The sequence below is a fragment of the Sebastes umbrosus genome, chromosome 6 (genome assembly GCF_015220745.1).
Source record: "Sebastes umbrosus isolate fSebUmb1 chromosome 6, fSebUmb1.pri, whole genome shotgun sequence".
Classification (NCBI taxonomy): domain Eukaryota; kingdom Metazoa; phylum Chordata; class Actinopteri; order Perciformes; family Sebastidae; genus Sebastes; species Sebastes umbrosus.
Genome location: NC_051274.1, coordinates 5,231,912 through 5,255,061, shown reverse-complemented (window position 1 = coordinate 5,255,061; position 23,150 = coordinate 5,231,912). Strand labels below are relative to the sequence as shown.

The following is a 23,150-nucleotide window of genomic DNA, read 5'->3' as shown; positions in this document are numbered from 1 at the left end:
AATGGGAATTTTGGTGTTTCCAAACTTTAGTGACAAGTCATTTACCTATATACTGTAGACCAAGAAACAGAATAACATACCATCTGCAGTTAATAAAAAGACAGATGCATTTAAAAGCCATAACAAAATAACACTGAAAGTATGTTATCAAAATATATGAATGGAAATAACACAAAATGGCGCTTTTTAACGTGAAGGTACAACATTGATTGTGTACTTTAACTTCGGAAGTTGCGAAAACTTCAGTTAAACCTGCCGTGGGTAGAAATGGAGCAAATATGATTAAAAAAAGTTATTTTTATAAAACGGTCACTATATCCTGACAATAGAGCATGAAACAGGTAATCTGATAAAAATCCTGTTCCTCTGTGTCCTCAGGTGCTCCTAACAGCATCTGCAAGATTTCACAGACCGGAGGAAAACAACCAGTCAGAGCTGATTTGTAGTCTGCCGTCCAGCTGCCGTCTATGAGAGCCGGCTGTCGATCACTCTCGAACTCTGAACCAAACGGTCAAACTAGGCAGCGCTGATCAAATATGAATCAATATTCTTTTACTGTAATGCCCATGTCTCGCCTCAAATGTTTTCAGGAACATTTTGTAGTGTACTGTTTAGCTGTAAAATGAGAAAGTTTGTGAACCGGCAGCCATGTTGAGATCTGTTCAGGAAATACCAAGCACCGCCCACCAGCCGGAGCACAGCCAATAGGAACGCTCTCTCTCTCTCTCTCTGAAATGACCTGTGATTGGTCAAAGATTTCCGTCACCGGCTAGATTTTTTAAAGCCTGAAAACAGAGCCAAGAGGAGGTGCAGAAGTGTAGTTTTCTCTCAGAACACTTGAATTACAATATGCTGAAAGGTTATTAAGGAATTTTTGCCCAATGATGTCAAAAATATACTGCCTACTGCCACTTTAATAAAAATACAGTTGCCTTTAAATTCCCTAACAAAATAACACTGAAAGTATCTTATCAAATTATAAAAAAATAGAAACAACACAAAAGATTTTATTTTGGAGGTTTTAAACGGAAGTCACACATCTCCTGGTTGGCTTGACATCAGCTAGTGTGAGTAGGAGGGCGAGGAGTGCTCTGCTCTACTTCTCTCTAGTCAATGGACACTTTCTTTGTTGTTGTGTGTAGTTATTAGTACAGCGGACATGCTCAACGCTTCATAAAAGTCCATTTGATCTAATAAGTGATCAATAACTGGCTGTGGACTCATTCACACTGCTAACCTCTACCGGTGTGAACGATGCGAGACGACTCGGGTTTTATTTGTTTCATCTTATCGAGAGGAAAATGAGGGAAGAACATGAGTTTTGCTCATCATTTTAAACTACTAGAGGTAAGTGATGAGACATATAGATTATGCATATTCCCATGTGGTGTTATGGTAACTAGTATTGATCTAATTAGTGTCTTGTTAGTGTCTTTCTCCTCCTCCGTTAAGTTAACGCGAGTATTTAGCTGCATTCAGTAATCAGCTCAACATTACCAGTTGCTGACCATAAAAATAAGTATTTTAAGTATATTTAATAGTTAGTAGTTATATTTAATACTAAATGTACGTATCAAATATTTTTCTGTATCAATTAGTCCTATTGTTTAATTCGGCATGCTTATAATAGTTTAAAATGTGCTTTTTAGTGCATTAAACATATTCAGAGTTAACGAAAACGTATATCCTGTATCCTCCAACAGACAGCTGGAGTAGTTTAACCTGCTGGTAAGAGGCGACTAGTGAGCAGTGTAAACTAGTTAGATAACTTTACTTACTTATTGTTATTTGTTTTTTTGTTACGGCCGAATTAAAGAGTAGATGTTAATGAGTCAGGGGAGCGATTGAGTTTCATTTATATCAAACGAGGCTTTACAATAAAGAAGAACTTTTAAAATGTCTATAGTTTTGAATGGAGTCTGGCGATATGTTTTCTCCATAACAGAACAAGGGCACTTTGTTTCTCCTCCTGCATCTATTGCCATTTTATGATTATTTATATATGTTAAACAGCAATACCGGGAATTAAACTAATTCATGCTGCAGAGTTGGCTAAGGTCATTGCAGAAAGTACAGCTACTATATGGAAATCTTCTGCAGGTGTTGTCAAATTTAGGAAAAGCAGTTGAGTTAATGAATAACTGACTAACTGAAAGCATCTGATATGTTTATTCCACTAATCCCGTCAGACGAAAAGGGTCAATTTTACTTTTAATTCTGTGCTAAAACTCTTCAGTTTGATGACACAACATTTTTGTAAATTTTTTGATATCAAAGCTGTCTTGGTCTGAGTTTATGGGAAAATTTGAAGACATTTTAAACACAAATGATCAAACTTGTGTTGATAAAGTGGTCTATCACTCTCTCACCTGTGCTGTCAAAATGAATGTTTGGATGCTCACAAACTGTGGCTGGTGATGGATCAGTCATTTTTCAGGCACTTAATCTTGATGTGTCCTTTTATGCTGGCACTTGGGCAAACCCACATTTTTCTTTTATTATAGCTTCAACTGTCACTCTACATGGTGAACCACAGTCGTACAACACCTCACCTACAACATGTTGTGTCATGCCGTCCTGCTTCGGGAGGGCGTTTTGTGGTGGTTTTGAAGGTGCAATTAGGTTTGATTTAGCTGTGAAGGGATGACGGGGTACTTCAGCTTCATTGGTCCCCTGTCTGGTTTCTACGTTGATGAGTCACTGAGTTTCACAGGAATATACATTCTGCAGAGTTGACAGCCTAATAAATGTCAGTGAAGTTCATTTTGACCCTCTGGCTCTGTCACTTGATATCACAGCACCTTATAGTGTGCCTCACTGGCAATAACATTTGACTTTATCTGTACGCCATGAGAAAGGAGGAACTGACAACTTTAGACCTGTTGGTAAATGTTACTGTAACCGCTGGTATATTTCTGGATTTACTGTGATTCAAAGACAATGTTTGATTACCATCAGATGGTTTGAATATAGATGATCCAAACATAGCTCAAACCAGTGGTTTCAACTGGGTGCAAATTTCCCCGCACCATAATTATGGACAGTCGGCTGATCCTTCTTCCTGCAGCTCAGGAAGTGCAACTCATGCCTTCCTGTACAACATACCGCACACAGACAAATAATGCAAGTGGGTCAGTTTGCGAGTCGCATTGTCATCGCGTGGTCTGGCAATGATCGAGGCAGCATTCCAGCCCGCACACACGTACGTTTGATTTAGGTCAAACCCGAACAAAGGCATCACTTGCAAAACTGACTGACCGACTGTCTCTGGTTCAATTTATTCCCCCGACCCCCTTCTCGTACAGCTCTGCAGGAATGCAGCTCATAGAGTTATTATGATCATGAGCTGTGCAGTGGAATTTTACCATGTCTCCCCTTCTCCACATTTCTCTCAGCCCTCGGTCCTAATGTGCAACGTGTCCAAATGGTTTGGTTCCAGCAAGCCAGGAGCTGCAGTACAAGAGTGTACAGTGACCGCATTGATGTCGACTCAGGGATTATGAGTCGGGGGGGATGCCGCTGCAGAACTTTACATCAAGACTCAGTGTTTGATAGCATCTGGTGAGACGGATCAAGATCACAGATCATAGCTCTATACCATACATATTCTAACCATAGCACAGAGCCATCAGTTAATCCGGGTCTATCGTCCTGTATGTTTTTGATCTTGCGTCTGATAAATAGCTAAAGCATTTGAGGAGGTTTTATTTCACTGCGTAGAAAGGTGTGGTTAAAGCGTTTTCCATCATTCACTTAATTGTCTCTGGCTCTGAGAATCATGTGTTTTCTTGCCTCTAAAGCTCTTTGAAATCACATAAAATGTGCAATTTTCCCACTCATCTGAAACACAGCTTTGCAAGAATAGATTTAATGCTTTGCTGTATCATTGGCATTTTGTATTTTGCCAGCTATGTGGTTAAGAACGACAGCTACAGAGAAGACAGAATTCCCCTGGGGCTAGAGGAGGGTGTAGGGGCAGTTCAAGACACACAGCAGCAGCAGAAATCTGCGGGAACCTTGTTCCTGTCACTGTCTTTCCTTATTCTCTTACTGCATTTATTTTTGGATACCGACCTTGACAGGAGCCCATCCTTCCTGACCTTCTTTTTGTCCCTTCCTTCAAGTTGTAGTAGACTGCTTCTGATGTGCGCTCTTTCAAATGTAACTGTGTCCTACCTGTGCTGCCTCAGTATCCCTTTGACCCTGCCGTGTGCTGTCTGGACTTGTTTTCAAGTACAGTGATTGATGAGTAATCTTTGTGTCTTGTCTTCTCTTTAGGTTGTTTACAAGAGGAGACAAGGAGGAAATGACACTCTGCTAGCACAATAAGACGCACAAAGGAATCAGTTACAGTCATAAACCTCGTGGCGCCCCCTGCTTTTACTCATCGTTTCTGGATTAATTGACAACAGATTACGTGGCTTTTGCCTGTCCGTCTTTGTGAGGAAATCCCCGATGCATTCGTTTGCCCCCTCTCAACATGCTGGCTCTGAGGCTGGAGCAGGGCAGGCGAGGGGGTGGTGAAGTTGATCGCCTGCAGAAAGGGGTCACTGTGGCTCGGCAGGGCCGCCAGTCAGGGAGGCCCCCTTCTCACGAGCAGGGCATCAGCACCATCAGGGAGAAGATCTCTCAGTGGGAAGGTCGCAGCCAGGATGCCGGGGTGAAGGAGCATCCTCCGACCGTATCCCGAACTCTGTCTGGAGATGTCCTGGGCTGCAACGGACGTTCCAGCGACGGGTCGAGAGGGGGGCTTCACACAAAACCTATCTACTCACAATCTAAGAGTTTGGACTTAGATTATCGGGAATCCCCGGCACAAGCTGGGCATGGTGTGGTTGGTAGGAAGTCAGAACCTCTGCAGAAATGTTCCACGGAATTTTCAACCACAACCCCAGGAAATAAACCACTTGCAACACAAATGTTTGCGTCTCCCAAAGGGGAAGCTAACTCTACAGGTAAACCAATCTTCACCGCCAACGGCGACCAAAAAACGGATCGTATCTTGGATGTTGAAGTAGTTTCTAAACTTCTACCTCTGTCAACCGATTACCAAGATGACAACATGCCCGCTGGAAACTTCTACACTTCCCGGGGTTTCTGGCGTAAGCTGGAGGGGGACAGGCTGCTGTGGGAGAAAGGAAGGGAGTCTTCAGGTGAAGCTCAGCCTCCTCCCAAACCTCTGCGGACATTCCAGTATCAGGGAGCCAACAACAACATCACGGGGCACGCCGTGCGACGGGACAGCAGATCACCTCATAGCAACCACTCCAATGGGAGGAGTAGAAGGGTGGCCCACCCACCGAGCTTCCCACCTCCTCCATGTCCTGTAGCAAAGACTAATGGGCTTTCAAGGCATAAAAAGAACAGGTGAGCCAATGCACTAAAAGCAGAGCACAAATAACTCTTGAAAACTTTCAAAAAAATTGAAAGGGGGTGGAATTTCTTGCAGTGGATCTGAATCATGTTTTTGAAGAGAACAGCTTCTGCTGATAGAATAAGGAAATTCACAAATGCATATTAAATATTCAGCTTTAGACTCTGGCTAAAACAGAGATCTTATTGAATATCAACAGTTTTTTGGAGGATACTGAGTCTAATTGTTGGCTGGGGTCCGAGGTGTGATGTCATATGATATCTGGCAGCATTGTTCTCTATTGTCTGGATGTGGCCTAGTTCCTCAGCGGCCACGGGTCCAGGGTCATTATCTACAGGCACGAACACACAGCGTCTCACACTCGCTGTCTCTCATTAAATGAAGGCTAAGCAAAACAAAACACAACTTGTAACCCATGTGTACATTTAGATCAGGACTTATTAGGTTCTCTGTAACTGTCTGTCATGTCCTGGTGTTGTCCGTCATTATCATCTAAACACTGTCCAGGAGTTGTTGAAAGAATATAATAATAAAATGCAAAGATATAATTAAGATAATAATTTGGATGGAACAAAAAGTCAGCCTAGAAGTAATAAGGTGAATTGACTTTTGTTTTTTGTTGCTCATCAGTTATCAGTCATTGAACTCCGTTAATCATACTACTCATGAAGAGTAGGGGACGGTTTATTGGAATTAGGGCTGTCAATTGATTAAAATATTTAATCACGATTAATCACATGATTGTCCATAGCTAATCGCGATTAATCGCAAATTAATCACACATTTTTTTATCTGTTCAAAAAGGACTTTGAAGGGAGATTTGTTAAGTATTTAATACTCTTTATCAACGTGGGAGTGGGCAAATATGCTTGCTTTATGCGAATGTATGTATATATTTATCATTGAAAATCAATTAACAACACCAAACAATGACAAATATTGTCCAGAAACCCTCACAGGTACTGCATTTAGCATAACAAATATGCTCAAATCATAACATGACAAACTGCAGCCCAACAGGCAACAACAGCTGTCAGTGTGTCAGTGTGCTGACTTGACTATGACTTGCCCCAAACTGCATGTGATTATCATAAAGTGGGCATGTCTGTAAAGGGGAGACTTGTGGGTACCCATAGAACCCATTTACATTCACATATCTTGAGGTCAGAGGTCAAGGGACCCCTTTGAAAGTCTTTGTTTTCCTCGCCAAAATTGAGCATAATTGTGGAGTGTTATTTAGCCTCCTTCACGACAAGCTAGTATGATTCCTTAGGTTTTTCTAGTTTCATATGATGCCAGTATCTTCACCCTAGCTTTAAAACTGAGCCTGCTACAACCTAAAAATTGCCCTAATTGGAATATAACCTTTAAATTGGGGAAACTCCCTATATAGTAATAATAGTTGGCCAAATAATCACAGCATGAAATGATTTTTATCCACCCAATTAAATAAGAAGTAGCCCAATCTGGCAACACTACACCTAATGATGAAAAACCCTAATTGTGGTACATTGTTGTCATTATACAAATGTTTATTGTTTAGTTTATGTCAATAACTTGTGTCTCACCTCCAGTCTTTCTGCCATATCTGCACAGTACACACAGTTAGCCCAGTTCTACAGGGCTCCTTGTTTACCAACTTGAGAGGAAGCCATTAGCTGTCATTCATTCCTATGCGTTATGAAATCCCTCCATGTGGCTAGCTCTTCCATTACACTGAACCATGACTCATGCAACGGTCTCTGTTTCAACACTTGTGTGCATTACAAAAGCACCTAAAATCAAGTACATGTAAAAACAAAATGGAACCATATAAAACTTGCACTGAACTGCACTCGATAGTAAATCAGCTTTAACAGCTATATCTTTATTTTTTAAGTTTTCAGTAGAGGAAAGTTGTGATCTAATTTTTATTATGACAGCTGACATTGTCATGTTGCCAACTGCTATCTCTGTCTAATTCCTGTCATAGTCTTTTTCCTTGTTTAACTTTTACGCTCAGTCATTTCCTTTTATGACAGTTTATCACACTCTCTCTGTCTAGCTGTGTTTGATATCAACATCAGGAATTTAGTGGTGGGATGCTGACTAAACATAAGACAATAGAGTGAACAGTAGTATGGTGGCTATCTTTAGGACAGCAGCCAGGCTCCTCTTTTTCACTGTCTTCCCTTCCCTTCTCTACCCGCCACAGGAAGTCCTTCGAGTACGAGGATGCGGCGCGGCTGACGGCGAAGCCAGGCACGCCGGGAGGCCAGGATAGACACTCATCCCTTTACCATGCCTACTCTGACGACAATATTTACGAGGACATCGTTTGTAAGTGGAACTCCTTGTGTCACATAAACCGAGACATCGGGGAGCTGATTGTGAATGAACGTCTGGAGCTTTTGATCATTACACTGACTGTCTGGCTGTCATGTATTTTAAACCACTTAACTTAGCACTATTTTTGTGTTTATAAAGAGACAAAGACAGGAAGTCATAAAGACCGTTGGGGGCCTTTCATTGGTGGAATTTACAGTTCCGATGCCCCAATTAGAACTTCTTATATTACCATAACGGAGCCTGTTAAAGAGTGATGCTGTACAGGGACCAGTGAACTAATCAGGAAAAATCATTAAATATATTTGGGAAAAATGACTACAAAAGGCGCCTGTTTCCTGCTCCTGGTTTCCCACAGATCTTACAGTTTGTGGAATATTGTGACATTTGTAATGAATCAGGACAGCTAGTAAAAAAACATTGCTTTTTAGACTTCTGCATCAACTGTTGCAGTTTAAGTAACCTCCAATGGTAGAAATTAGATACATGGTGGTATTGCAGTGAAGTGAAAAGTATCCAGAGGTGCAACGATTAGTTGGTCCACAGAAAATGAATGGGCAACTGCCAAACTATTTTGATAATCAATTAATTGTTTTAGTCATTTTTCAAGCAAAAATGCCCAAAAATATCTAGTTACAGCTTCTCACATGTGCTTTTCTTTGTTATATCTGATATTAAAGTGAATATCTTTAGGGTTTGGACTGTGGGTGGAATAAAACAAGTAATTTTAGTACATCACCTTGGTCGCTGCAAAATTATACATGGCGTCTTTTAAAGGGACTATTTGTAACTTTCAGAATTGCTTGTTAACAGCGACACCTGTGGCCGTTAAGTCAACGAAAGTCAGCGTCAGGCTCGCGCTTACTCGCTCTAAATAGACATGAACGAGCATCGCTCAAAACAGTGAGGCGACACACGTCAGCTAAAACCACAATATCACTCTATATTTCAGCTGCTTGGCAGTAATGTTAGCTGACCAGACGAAGGTCTCTCCATGAATCAATGCTGATCCTAGTGTTGGCTTTTCGAAGCAGGAAAAGCGGGTCGGTACCGGGGCTGAAGCAGGAAGAGAAACGTTATCGTCTCCCGACTGCGCCCGCAGGGAGACACCGGCACCCGGTCAGAGACGATAACTTTACTCGCTGCGGAGCCCCATCAATTCACAAGACACGGGAGACCTCTGATGGTCTGGAGGAGCTGCAGCAGTTATTTCTGCACAAACGTCCACTGTACATTCACTAGATATTCTCAGAGCTAAACTAACTCTTCTGCAGTGTGGAGTGAGCATGCGTTCACGTCTAGGGGTGGAGCGAGACAGCGAGAACGCGCGCGGTGTGATAGTGAAGGCAAGCAGGCAGAGGAGCGGGGACTTCAGCCACGCGCGAGCGCGCGGAGTGCGCATATACGAGCGCGCATGTGTCCCGACCCGGTACATTTATATGTTTAAAAAGTTACAAACAGTCCCTTTAATATGTTCATATTTTTTGGACATATATATCGATTAATCAAGAAAATAATTAACTAATTGATAATTGATTGATAAAGGGTTCCTACGCAGTATGGAAAAGTAAGGAATTTGATTTTAGTAATTTCCAGGTCTGGATAAGTATGGAAAAAAGAAACGAGAGTATGGAAAAACATTTCTCTTTCCAGACTATTGCCCCTATTCTGTTTTTTTAAATATAATATTCATTAAAAAAAGATTATAAAAAGTATAAATATAAAAATATAACAAAAATAAATAAATAAAATATAAATTGATCATACAAGCAGCAGAGTGTTTTTCATGGCGTTTGGAGCAGCCAGTGCAGCTTAAATGTTTACTACTGTGTGAGAGAGCGCGGGCCAGAGCGAGCTTGATGACGTCAAAAGCGAGGCAAGAAGTAGTCTATGTTGTGCGACAGAACGCACACTCCTACGCAGAGCTGCCTCTACAGCTGTACGTCACAGCCAGGGCCGGCGCGTCCATATAGGCAAACTAGGCAATTTCAGAAGGCAGCACTTTGGCGTCGAAATGTCGGCCAACTTTTCATTATGAGCAAAATAATAATAATAAAAGTAACCAAAAAACAGGAGGCAGACAGCACAGAGCTGAACGCTGCCTGTCAAACTGGTCCATCCAGCGGCCCCTCCTAATTTGGACTGATCCTCATTTTGGTTGAAATCTGATCGGCTCAGTCATTTACATCGTGAACGTGATGAACTGTGACTAGTGTTCCAGCTCACCTCAGCTTGCCTGGCCAGTCTTGGTTTGATTCAGTGCAGTGACGACGTGCTTATACAAACTGTGGAGGTGTCATCCACTATGAAGTGTCTTGAAGGTCTTCAGCATCATCAGACTCTCTTTATACCACAAAAACTGTGAATGAATAAATGCAAGTTTTCTGAGGAGCTGGCTTGACAATCGCAGCTACAAAGTCTGGGTGGTTTACAATTAAAAATGGGAAAAGAGAGGTGGATGTAAAGAACCGAAGCACTGTAGTCGTGTCACAGCCTCCTTTGCACCCCGAGTCACAAAGTCACAAAGTCACAAAGTCAAATATGGTCTGAAAAATTTACAGAGAAGTCTGGGAATTTGAATCTGGAAAAGTATGGAATTTTGAAATGGAAAATGTGTAGGAACCCTTTTGATAGTGAAAATAATCGTTAGTCACAGCCCTTTCTGTATCCTTATTCATTTAAGTAGCCATGTAAATGATTAGGAATTAACATTCATTTGCTTTTATACAAAGTATCTTCTTGAAAGCAAGATGAGTACGATGTGGTGAAACTTCTGTCAGCCTGTCTTATCTTTCCCATCACTCTGTCCTCCTCCAGGTGAAGTGACCAGAGATAGCCCCTATGAGGATGTCAAGCTATCTCCCATGTGTCTCCCTATTGCAAGGCCTCGCCGCCCAAAGGTAATGGAGGATGTACCATTTATGCCTAATTTTCACGCTACAGCAGTATCTTTCATTAGCTGTTAATGGGTGTATCAAATGGGCCCTGCTTAATCTGAGATTGTAAGGGAGGAGATATTGTGGTTTGATACCATGTTATTACCTAAAACTGAGTTTTAACTCGACACTTCTTGTCTTCCAGCTGCCTCCTAAACCCCAAGCGTTGCAAGACTACGCTAGCAAAGTGGAAAGGAAGAGGTTCCAAACGACTACAGCATCTAAATCCACAAGTCTTGCCGATACTCCCAAACCAGCGACACCCCGGCGCGCAAGCACTCAAAAAATCCAGAGGACGCCTCAGGTAAATGAAGGATTCTGTCTTTAGTTTGATTGACCTAGATGTTTTGTTTTTTTATATTGCCCTACAAAACAAAGTATGTACTCTGTGGAATGGTGAATCACGTGTCACGTTGAGCAGAGCAGGAGCGGGCGTGACTTGTTGAGCAGGAAGGAGAGGACACTGAAAGAAAGAGATAGTGGTAGAGCGACGTATATGAATGCTTCAAGGGAATTTCGGACATAACATTTCATATTTAATTCGAAAATACGTCTCATGGCATTTGGAAGGACGCTGACATGGGAGAGCTTTAACGATAAGGTACAGTAATAATAAGGTACAGTAATTAGACAGAGGTATTAACATGACCCACATTACACTTGTTCCGTGTGTATCAGCAGATTTGACAAATGCCAATCAAGGTTATTGTCGGACGGCATTTTAACAAGATGTCTTCGTTGACCTGTTTCTTTTCCATGAAATAACTTTCAAATAACAACTAGTTTAGAGCAGGGGTTTTCAAAGACTGACACTGGGGGCCTCTCCTCAGACCGTACTTTACTTGCTTATATGGCTGCAACTAACGATTATTTTCATTGTCGTTCAATATGTTGATTATTTTCTCGATTAATCCATGAGTTGTTTGGTCTATAAAATGTCAGTAAATGGTGAAAAATGTCGATCAGTGTTTCACAAAGCCCAAGATGACTTCCTCAAATTCCTTGTTTTGTCAACAACTTAAGATATTCAGTTTACTGTCATAGAGGAGGAAAGAAACCTGGAAATATTCACATTTAAGGAGCTGGAGTCAGAGAATTTAGACTTTTTTTTTCTTAAAAGAATTCTCAAACTGATTAATCGATTATCAAAATAGTTGGCGAATTAATTTGATTTAATGGATTAATCGTAGCAGCTTTACGTGCTTAATTTCGCTCAATTCCTGGATGCCTATGGGATCATGATTATGTTATTTGATCGCATAGACTCTCAACAATTGAACCAAGATAGTCTAATATTGTTGTTTGACATAACTTCAGGCAACAGCAAATATATAAAAAAAGGTCTGTCCTTCGGCTTTTATTAGTTTCGAAATATTGGAAAAACAGTAAAATTTCCCAAAACTACTGTATCTCTGAACTGTCTCTTTAACCAAATCACTAGGGCTGTCAGTCGAATAAAATATTTAATCGCATGATTGTCCATAGTTAATCGTGATTAATCGCAAATTAATCTCGTTTTTTTTATCTGTTCAAAATGCACCTTAAAGGGAGATTTCTCAAGTATTGAATACTCTTATCAACATGGCAGAGGGCAAATGTGCTTGTTTTATGCAAATGTATGTATATATTTATTATTGGAAATCAATTGACAACACAAAACAATGACAGATATTGTCCAGAAACCCTCACAGGTACTGCATTCAGCATGAAAAATATGCTCAAATCATAACATGGCAAACTGCAGCCCAACAGGCAACAACAGCTGTCAGTGTGTCAGTGTGCTGACTTGACTATGACTTGCCCCAAACTGCATGTGATTATCATAAAGTGGGCATGTCTGTAAAGGGGAGACTCGTGGGTATCCATAGAACCCATTTACATTCACATATCTTGAGGTCAGAGGTCAAGGGATCCCTTTGAAATTTGCCATGCCAGTTTTTCCTCACCAAAATTTAAGTTTGGAGCGTTATTTAGCCTCCAACAGTGAGCCCGCTACAACCAAAATATCGCAGGTTGCGTTAATGCGTTAAAGAAATGACTGGTATTAAAACAAATTTACATTAACGCGTTATTATCACGTTAACTTTGACAGCCCTATACTGTCTTTGAAATCTTTTAGATCACATCTTTGAAAAATATGTTAAAACGATGAAAATGGGCACAGACATGATAACACCTCATTATGTATTTTTCTGCTCAACAATGGTACCATTATCTTAGTAGGGGCTTTTTACTTACTTTCCCTACACTGTCAAACAAGTTTGTCTCCTCAACTGGCAGTGTGTTGTGTGTCCTCTCAGAGATAAGCTTCAGCTTCCTGTTTGTGTGTTGAGGCTGTGTATCAATGCAGGGCCTTAGCTGACTTGAGTCCACTACCAAATACTCAACTGTGTTCTTGCAGGGCATCAACAGAAGAATGCAGGAATGTAAGGATCAAAAAATGCAGAAAATCTATAATATAATTATGTACTTAGTGGCTGTTATACCATGATTCCCTGTAATCATGATTCTATAATGGCTGTGAAATTATGGGGCTGACAAGTACCTTTGTGTGTTTTCCTACACAGTACGTCAACAAGATTGAGACCATCTTTGACGACAAGCGAGGGAGGAAGAGAATAAAGAACCAGGGACTCTCACTGCGAGGTAAAACAAACACACACACACACACACATAGACTGTCACAGAGGCCCAAATGTCACTCACATCAACACTTCAACAAGATTAAGTCGAGCCTCTTGGTGGAAATACCCAGCTTTTGATGGTACACACAAGACCAGCTGCAGCAGGCGAGGCCGCTGATTATGAAACAGAGGATGACTGTCTGCATCTGATTATGGCTTCTCTCAAGTCTTTTTCATTCCTCTGCTTCTCCCTAATCTCTCTCTCTCTATCCTCTAATTCATATCAACAGAGGAGACCAGTGGGACGGAGAGCGACGCCGAGGACAACACCACAGGTATCAGCATAGAGTTAATATGTCTGTAATGTCCCTTTATGGTATATCTGGTTTTCAGGTTCAGGTTTAGAACAGCTTACTATCTGTCAGTCAGTTTTTTTATTATCGACACTCCCGAAGTATAAACACATGACTGCATCGTTTGCATTACAGCATCTGCATTTTTTCTGTTTTATAGTCTTCAGCCATGCTAGCAGCTATTGTGAGGCTGTACTTGGGCACAAAGGGTGCTTTGGTCTAAATGCCAGCAACATACTTGTGTTTACTAGGAAATACTTGCCAGATTCACCATCTTTTAGCGTGTGAGTATGCTAACATTTCCTAATAAGCAATAAGTATATTACAGTACAGCTAGTTTGGAAGGTATTTGGTAACCAAAGTGTTGGACAGAATGAAACTTTGACCCGGTGATGGCTGTAGAGCAGGGGTTCTCCAACCTTTTTCCCTCTGAGAGCTAATTTGACAATATAAAAGTGGCTGTGAGCAAGCCAGAGCACCAAATTGTACATCGCCAATGGCAGACATTTAACGTTTCAGCCACCGCATACATGGTCTCTATCACAATCCCGCCATAGGCGAAAGGCTTTTTGTGTTTGGTTAGGATGTGCATCACTAAACGAAGCCTCTGTTACTGCGTTGGCCTTCTTCATCAGTTTGGGTAACAGAGACTGTTGTCTTTTAAGTGTCGTTTTCAACTGCTTTACCTTCTCTGTTTGTAGAATGCTACCAGCCGGAAAGATTAGATCAAATTTAAACAGGTTTACTAAGTGGATCTGTGTTATCAAATTTGTGCACGTATTCTTTGACCCTTTAGCGAGCCACTCAGAAACGGGTAGTGAGCTACTTGTTTCTAGCGAGCTACTTGTTGGAGTTATTACATTACATCCTCTGGGAACATCTGTCTGTACCAGATTTTATTGTAAATCCATCTAATACATTGTGATGACCCTTAGGCCTCAAGACCAATTCCCAGCTCTGGGGAGTTGCTCAATGGAAGTGATGGCTTACACCTGGGTTGGTGTGACTGCTCAGCCATATACAGTATATGGGTGTCTGAGCAGTCAGTCTCTCTCCTCTCTAAGTTATTTGGTTTGGTTGGACTTTGGTTGGTTGTGTTCTTACACCTACAGTATACATGTTCACACATCCACACACTACACACATTACTGATGAACGGACTGGACGCTTAATTTAGCGTCCTTAAAGGTGCTAAATTTGATATTCAGAGCATTAATATAGCAGGAAACAACTACTTACTATGTAAAGCTATAGAGGAGTAAGGTCTACCTGAGCAGATAATGAAGTCGCTCTCCCTTTTGTGTGTGTTGTAATCCGAGCTTCTCCTTGCTTTGTTGACATCGCCGGGCCGGCCGCACGTGTTTTCAGTGCATGTGAGCATGCCCCACTGGCTAGCTCATACAGCGGTTACAGTCCTGACCAATGGCGTTGTCGCAGAAGCATAGCACCCACCCTCCGGTTCCCCCTCAGGTTAACACTGTTATGTCTGTCAGCACTCTTGCCGTTGTTTGCACTGTTAGCACCGTTGGCTGCGAGCCGCCGACTTGTCGTCGCCATGTTGAGAGCCGTTGAGAGGCAATAGAAATGCTCCCAATCCCATTTTTAGCACCATTAAACTCTCTACTTTAAAGAGTCATGTGTAGTCTCCATATTTTGTCCTTCCTTTGAGCCGGGTCGTGATACAATATTGTCAAGATTGTCAATTCGCTGGGTTCTGCCCAAGGTTTCTACCTGCTAAAGGGGAGTTTTCCTTGCCATTGTCGCATAACAATGCATGCTCATGGGTGATCTCTTGTTTGGTCTCTAAATTATAGAGTATGGTCTAGACCTGCTCTTTATGAAAAGTGTCTCGAGATTACTTCTGTTATGATTTGACGCCACATAAAAATAAATTGAAATTGAAATTGAAGATGTATTGGTCTGGACCAGAGTGGTCGACTGACCGACATTGCCGTTCTTAAAGCCAAGAGGCTTTAAAAATGTTGCTTTAACTTTGAGAAAATACTGCTGTAAGACACAGACTACCAGTTATCCATGACAATTGTTTTGGAAACTGTGTAATCAGAGTTAACTTCCCCATTATACTGTAAATTGATATTTAAAACGCCTCCTATTGCCCCAGTGTGCTGGATTGGATGTGTCCCGGGACAAGCATTTACCATATCGTCTCATTGTGTGGTGTCCAACAGACTCCAGGAGATCAGTTTACATCCAGTCTACACTGAAACGTCGGCCAGGCTACCGCACCCTGGAGAGAGACCTGATCCAGCTGCAGCAGCAGAAGCAGCAGCTTTTCCAAATCTTTGTGGTGGTGTCGCTGAGAAAAGGCTCCCTGGGAAACACCTACTCCCCTGAAATCACGCAGCAGTTCCCCAAACTGGTCAGAAGGACCTTTTAACATAACCCTTATCATAACCCCTCTTCTAGGCAAACGACAGAACTGTAATTTGATCACAGTGCTTTAACTGAATGACATTCTGGGCTAATTTCATGTCCAAAATATAATCTTGTTTGGCAAAATGAAAGGAAGATGATTCCTATTTTAAGTGAAGATGTTCATTTCAAGGGGGATTTCCTATACCTATACCTATATGGGAAGAAAGTAATTGTTTTGTGTTGATTTAGAACAAGTGGTTATGTAAAAATACTCGAGACAAGTAAACCTTGCGTAATAAATTCTAAATATCTCATACTTAATTAAGATTAAATTATATTCTAATGCAATTAAATGACCAACTGATGTCACCTGGGTCCCTCTGGAACCAGTTTAAGGAAGTGATTTTGAGAAGCGCTGCTGTAACTGGAGTCCCTCTGTTTCAGTTTGAGAAGTCATCCCGGCTGTCCAAAGAGGCGGAGGATCAGCTGAGGGTCATTCCTAAGTTCTGCTTCCCGGACTCACACGACTGGAAGCCCTCTGCACACATGCCAAGGTCAGCACATGCTCTACAGTAATATCGTTAATAGCATGCTAGATGTATACAGAAGTAACTGCATCCCAAAGGCTATGACAATGGCATAATGGTAACTACTGTATTCTTTTTTTCATCTTTTCCATTATGTCAGTATTTTCTTTTGTTTATTATGGTACACACACCTTTCATGTGCTCTAATAAACGTTGTCTTAACTTTTCTTTCCTGTATAGTATTTAGCTAATTACACCGTAATTATCAGTTGTATTATGTTTAATACCTCCCGTTTCCTCTTTTCCTCTTCATATCCTCAGCTGTAACCCATAAATTGCTGCTGCAACAACTCAAATTCCCTAGAGGGATAATTAAAATTTCAACTGATCTAATTAAATCTCTGTTGAAGTACTGAGGTGCATTGGGCATTCTTTACTTTTTTTTTATAACCGGATATGGTTTATGTTGTAATGTGGGTTATGAGCTCATTTTCCACTGCCTCCCTGTCTTAAAAACACTCATCTGTTGTAGTGCAAAAAAAACAAAAGACACACTGTCCATTTACCTAGTTTCTAGACGCTCTGCCTTTATATCTCCATAGAGTTAAAGCGGCAGTAGGCAGAATATTTTTGGCATCATTGGGCAAAAAATCCATAATAACCTTTCAGCATATTGTAATTCAAGTTCTGAGAGAAAACTAGACTTCTGCACCTCCTCATGGCTCTGTTTTCAGGCTTTAAAAAATCTCCTGTGATGGGAGACGTTGGCCAATCACAGGTCATTTCAGAGAGAGAGCGTTCCTATTGGCTGCTCATTCAACGTAGGCAGCTGTCAATCACTCACGAACTCCGATCAAACAGTCAAACTAGGCAGCGCTGATCAAATATTAATTAATATTCTGTTACTCTAATGCCTATTTCTCGCATAAAATGTTTTCAGAAACATCTTGTAGTGTACTGTTTAGCTGTAAAATGTTTGACCGTTTGATCTGAGTTTGCGAGTGATTGACAGTTGCTCAGATGGAAAGGCTCCAGCTCGACTCCGATTGGTTGTTTTCCTCCGGTCTGTGAAATCTTGCAAATGCCATTAGGAGTACCAGAGGACTCAGAGGAACATGATTTTTTTTCAGATTACCTGTCTCATGTACTACTGTCAGGATATAGTGACCGTTTTATAAAAATAACTTTTTTTAATTATATTTGCTCCAACTTGCCTACTGCAACTTTAACAGTCCTGACATTAATCAACCACATTGTTTTGATGTCTGTTTCTTTGTTTTGCTTTTTTAATGAAGTAATTCCCTAAAGATATTTTTCAATCTCTTTATTTCAGCTTTTGTTCAAGGACGTTTGCACAATGATGTTTATATGTTTATTAGGCAGTAATAAGTCAACTGAAGTCATTTGAGTATCATCTCCTGTGTCTATGTCTTGTTCACAGTGAGACCTTCTCCTTCGTCCTGACCGGAGAGGACGGCAGCCGCTGGTTTTGTTACTGCCGTAAGATCTTGGTGAGTTTGGATGTGTCAACATTTGCATCTGAGTCATTGACTCGAGCACTTATGTGTTTGTGTGTGTGTGTGTGTGATGACATGGCAGCCCGCCACATGCTTACTCAACATCTCTGAGGAGATGTGAATCAGTATATGTGAATAACAGACCATAAACCACTTCTGAATCCATGACAGAGAGCAAGAAGAATTTCATCGTTTTCCCCTTTCTTTTGCCTCACCAGGAGAGCTGCTTTTAGGTCTTTTTAAGACACTTTTCAAAAGACACTTTTTAAGGTTGACATTATGTGGTGTATCTGCCTTTTCTATTGTGTTTGTGGTTGTCTTGTTAAGCTCTCTTTAACTGTGTTCTGATGTGTCTATTCTATCTTTAGTGTAGACAGTTAGACCAAAGATAACATGAAGAGTTTTATTGGTAGATAAGCTCACTGTATGATCATAAAAGTTTAGACTTTAGACTCTTTCTCTTCCAATCTACAAAGTTGAAAGTACTATTAAACACATCAAAAGGGAAAAATAAGCTCTTGATGAGAATCTGATTGTACTTTATATAGTTAAATGTTAATATTTGATGTTTTTTTTTGGCATAGTTCTCTCTGTTGTTACCTGCTTTATGACATATGAAACTGTATTTGTCTTTAAGCCCATTGGAAAAGGAAAGAGGCTTCCCGAGGTGCACTGTATTGTCAGCAAACTGGGCTGTTTCAACCTCTTTGCAAAGGTGAGGCAACTATACAATGCATGTGCTCCCTTGTGTTTGCCGATAGACACCTTTGTAGGGAGATGAAAGGAGCTGGTTCAGCGGGAATCCTCTTGAAGTGTGTGAAAGCTGCTGCCCTGAAACTCCTTGTATGTATTAGGATGGAATGAGGCTTCTCTAGAAGATAATCCTGATCAAATCCCTGGGTGTGTTTTTCAAAAAATAAATTGTATGCATGTAGCTGTGTGTCCGTCACACCCATTTTCCAGTTGGCCGAGTGAAATTTACAAACAGCAAGTGTGAATCTGGCCAGGAGGAAAACTTTGGCTCTGTTCTATTGTTTAGACTTTAATCAAAAATTGTTCTTTCAGCACACAAAGTGATTCGTCTGTCTCTGTCTGTCCAGATTTTAGAGGAGGTGGAGAGACGCAGGGAGATTTCCCCACCGCTGGTGAGCCCTTTTATGCGAAGCGTGATGGAGGCCCCTTTTCCAGCCCCCGGACGCACAGTCACAGTGAAGAGCTTCCTCCCGGGCTCCGGGAATGAGGTAACCCTGAAACCAAAAGAGGAAATGTTAATTAGTAGTTTTGTTCCCTCTAACCACGCCTTCCTGCACACTCAGACTGACTCAGAATGGGAGGTTATCTGAGTAAACAATGGGGATAGCTATTTTTCAGCTTTGAAGGGTTCATGTCGGGACAGCTATATATAATAACAGTCAACAATAATCAATTTAGTCATTACTGTTTCCAAAACTCAGAGGAAATGCGGCAAAATCACTGCTTTGTTCTCTTTCAGCAGTTAGGTGGCTCTTAAAGGGATAGTTTGGGTGTTTTGAAGTGGGTGTTGTATGAGGTACTTATCCATAGTCAGTGTATTACCTTCAGCAGATGACAGTCGGCACGCCCCCAGCTTGGAGAAACAGACGGTTGTTGACTTGATGTCCTCTCTCCGCTCTGTGTCTATGAAGTAGTTACGATGCAGCGGTGCTCCTGAGGCGATGCTACTTTCAAATTATGCTAGCTTTCAAACATCGTCGACCCTATCTTTAACATTACAAAACAAAATGTAACAAATAAATACATAGATATAAAGCAAAAAAGAGGTCGTCCACCAATCGGAAGGTCGGTGGTTCGATCCCCGGCTCCTCCGGTTCACATGTCGAAGTGTCCTTGAACAAGATACTTAACCCCAAATTGCTCCTGAAGGCCATGCCATCAGTGTGTGAATGAGTATTTAGATTAGAACCTGATGGGCAGGTTGGCACCTTGTATAGCAGCCTCCTGCCATCAGTGTATGAATGTGTGTGTGAATGGGTGAATGCTGACATGTAGTGTGAAGCGCTTTGAGTGGTCGGAAGACTAGAAAAGCGCTATATAAACGCAGTCCATTTACCAAATAATTGTTATACATTATTATTAAAATAATAAATCGTACACCAGCAGCTTGGTAAAAAATCTTCAAAATGAACAGAAATTAGTGTAGACCTTTTTAATGCAGCAACACAGGAAAAAACAGGAATTCAAATTCCAGTTTATAATGTATGACGTATACAAACATAGATCTGAATTGAGTAGATCTACCCCATTGTCACCGATATCCGATCCAGCTATTTGAGTTAGTGTCGGCCCGATATCCGATCCGGTATCGGTATCGGTGCATCCCTAGGTAATACACCGACTATGGATAAGTACCTCATACAACCCCGCTTCTAAACACCTGAACTATCTCTTTAAGAAGCCAACTTATGTTCATACTTCTGTGGTTCTAAACTCCATCCTCCACCTGGATGCACCTAAAGAGTCTGTTTCTGCTTAACATACAGCTTTCAGGCACTCACCCAACAGTCAGAGTGGAACAGCTAATGTAAACAGCTACAAGTTCTACCACTGCATTTACACTTAGCCTGGCTCCATGTGCTCTCATTGCTTTACTTTAGGTCCTGACTTTGTGTCGACCAGTGGACTCCAGACTGGAGCACGTGGACTTTGACAGTCTGCTGGAGTGTCTCAGTGTCGGGAATCTCCTGCAGGTGTTTGCCTCCCTTTTGCTTGAGAGGAGGGTAATCTTCATCGCTGACAAACTCAGGTACTGGTGTGGTAACACAAAACACTGCAGGGACACTTAACCGTCGGTATATGTCTAAGGATGACATACAGTAGAAATTCAAAAATAATGACATCGGCAATTTGAAAATTCTCCCCCTCCCCCCTTGATGTGTCCTCCTTTTGTTTGCGCTACATTACATCACACAGGCACAGCGCCAATGTCATTTATGTACCTTGGCCTCAATGCTGAGCTTTGGCAGAGTCTCAACTGCAAGTCAAGTCAGGTTTATTTGTACAGCCGAGTATCACCTGCAGTGTCTCAGTGGGCTCTCCAGAGCCACAACAATAACAGGTCCTGACCCATCCCAAGCTGGTTATTACTCAGCAGGACATTTCTCAGTTGAATAATAAACTTTAAATGTTTTTATTTATTGTATGACGTAAACTGTCATACATACATACAAATGCAGGCTACAAGAAAAGAATGTACTGCAATTCCTTTTCGCATATCTGCCAACATACATAATGACACTGAAAACAAGCCAGTATCAACCTGCCAATATCAGCAATGGTAAACGCTGTGGTTAGATTGAGAATTATGTGAATGTTGTGATGGCGTCAGCAGCATGTTAAGGTAGTGTCGGTGCTACAGAGTGGTCTAAAACGGACTAAAAGGGTTATTAACAGGGCTGTCAAAGTTGACGCGTTTTAACGCCACTAATTTTTTTAATGCATTAACGTAGCTTGCAACTTGGGAAGATACTGGTATCATATGAAACTAAAAAATGTAAGGAATCCATTGGTACCAACCATGTCATACTAGCTTGTTGCGAAGGAGGATAAATAACGCTCCAAACCTACGCCAAATTTTGTCGAGGAAAAACTGGCATGGCCATTTTCAAAGGGGTCCCATGACCTCTGACCTGAAAAATGTGTAATTCATTTGTGATTAATCAGGATTAATTATGGACAATCATGCGATTAATCGTGATTAAATATTTTAACCGATTGACAGCCTCTTGTTATTAGAAATATAATTATCTAGCCGTTGATTGGATTTATTAACATCTATTAAATGTAGATGATGATGATGTTTAAAGTTATAAAAAAATGGATTCAGAGTTGCTGTATATTAATTATAATTATAATAATAATAATAATAATTATAATATTATTAGTATAATAACAGCAGTATCTACAGGGACAAGGAGTGTTATCTAGAACTAGTAGTAGTAGTAGTAGCTACCGCACTAAGAGTATTAGCATACATCAGTTGAATTTTGGGAGAACTCTTTGATACACAAGTACTGCTGAAAGCTCTTACAGTTGGTAACTTTGAAAATGTGCTGGTAAAGACTTGTATTAGTGTGCCCACGCTACATTCAAGGAGCTATGATTGATGTCTCTGTGTCATATGATCTGCGTGAGAACTGAATAGTGTTGTAATCTTTTCTCTCTGCTGTTCACCGCAGTGTGTTGTCTCGGTGTAGCCATGCAGTGCTGGCGCTGCTGTACCCCTTCACCTGGCAGCATACCTTTATACCTGTGCTACCGGCCAGCATGCTGGACATCAGCTGCTCCCCCACCCCATTCCTCATTGGGGTGCTGTCACCGTGCCTGCCACCGCTGCTGGAACTGCCCATCGAGGAGGTCGGTCAGAGTTCTGTTAAAATGTTTTCAAAGCATTGTCCAATTTGCTGTTTAAATAGACCGGTCAGTCTGTATAGAGGTTTTACTGCCATCTTTTGGCTGTACACTCTGTGGCCACTTTATTAGGTACGCCTGTACAATCTAATACAATCCATCCATTATTAACAGCCCTGCCATAACATGGCAAGAAGCTCATTGGTCAGAAATGTGTGAATTCAATTTATTATTGAGGTCATAGTTTAAGTAATGATATGATATGATAATGATAACTAATGATTATTTTCATTGTCGATTAATGTTTTGATTATTTTTTCGATTCATCGATGAGTTTTTTGGTCTAAAAAGATGATGTCCTCAAATGTCTTTTTTTGTCCACAACTCAAAGATATTTAGTTTACCGTCATAGAGGAGTAAAGAAACCAGAAAATATTCACATTTAAAAAGCTGGAATCAGAGAATTTCTTTCTTAAAAATTACTCAAACCAATTATCAAAATAGCTGGCGATTAATTAGTTGACTCTAATTGATTAATCGTTTCAGCTCTATATTACAAAGGCCTCTGAATATAATGCAGTCCAATAAAATGCCACCACTAACTATGTCATCAATGCTAACGTGCTATGACGGTGTCAATAAAAAGAACATTAGAAGCATCGTAAAAGCAGAATTAATAGCAGAACGGTTGTACTGGATTGCATTAGATTGTACAGGTGTACCTAATAAAGT

General features: G+C 40.9%; 1 protein-coding gene across 1 annotated transcript in view; it reads left to right on the top strand.

The window, feature by feature from the left end:
• The first annotated feature begins 1,047 nt into the window (after positions 1-1,047).
• The window catches only part of dennd2c (DENN/MADD domain containing 2C), a 28,687-nt gene continuing 6,584 nt past the window's right edge, over positions 1,048-23,150 (top strand). The window contains exons 1-14 of the mRNA XM_037772056.1: positions 1,048-1,347; positions 4,279-5,367; positions 7,569-7,693; positions 10,517-10,599; positions 10,781-10,939; positions 13,203-13,281; positions 13,550-13,594; positions 15,802-15,992; positions 16,433-16,542; positions 17,957-18,026; positions 18,670-18,747; positions 19,133-19,273; positions 20,666-20,814; positions 22,247-22,424. Of these exons, the coding sequence (XP_037627984.1) occupies positions 4,481-5,367; positions 7,569-7,693; positions 10,517-10,599; positions 10,781-10,939; positions 13,203-13,281; positions 13,550-13,594; positions 15,802-15,992; positions 16,433-16,542; positions 17,957-18,026; positions 18,670-18,747; positions 19,133-19,273; positions 20,666-20,814; positions 22,247-22,424 (2,295 nt within the window). The 5' untranslated portion in view covers positions 1,048-1,347; positions 4,279-4,480. The remainder of the gene's footprint in view (positions 1,348-4,278; positions 5,368-7,568; positions 7,694-10,516; positions 10,600-10,780; positions 10,940-13,202; positions 13,282-13,549; positions 13,595-15,801; positions 15,993-16,432; positions 16,543-17,956; positions 18,027-18,669; positions 18,748-19,132; positions 19,274-20,665; positions 20,815-22,246; positions 22,425-23,150) is intronic.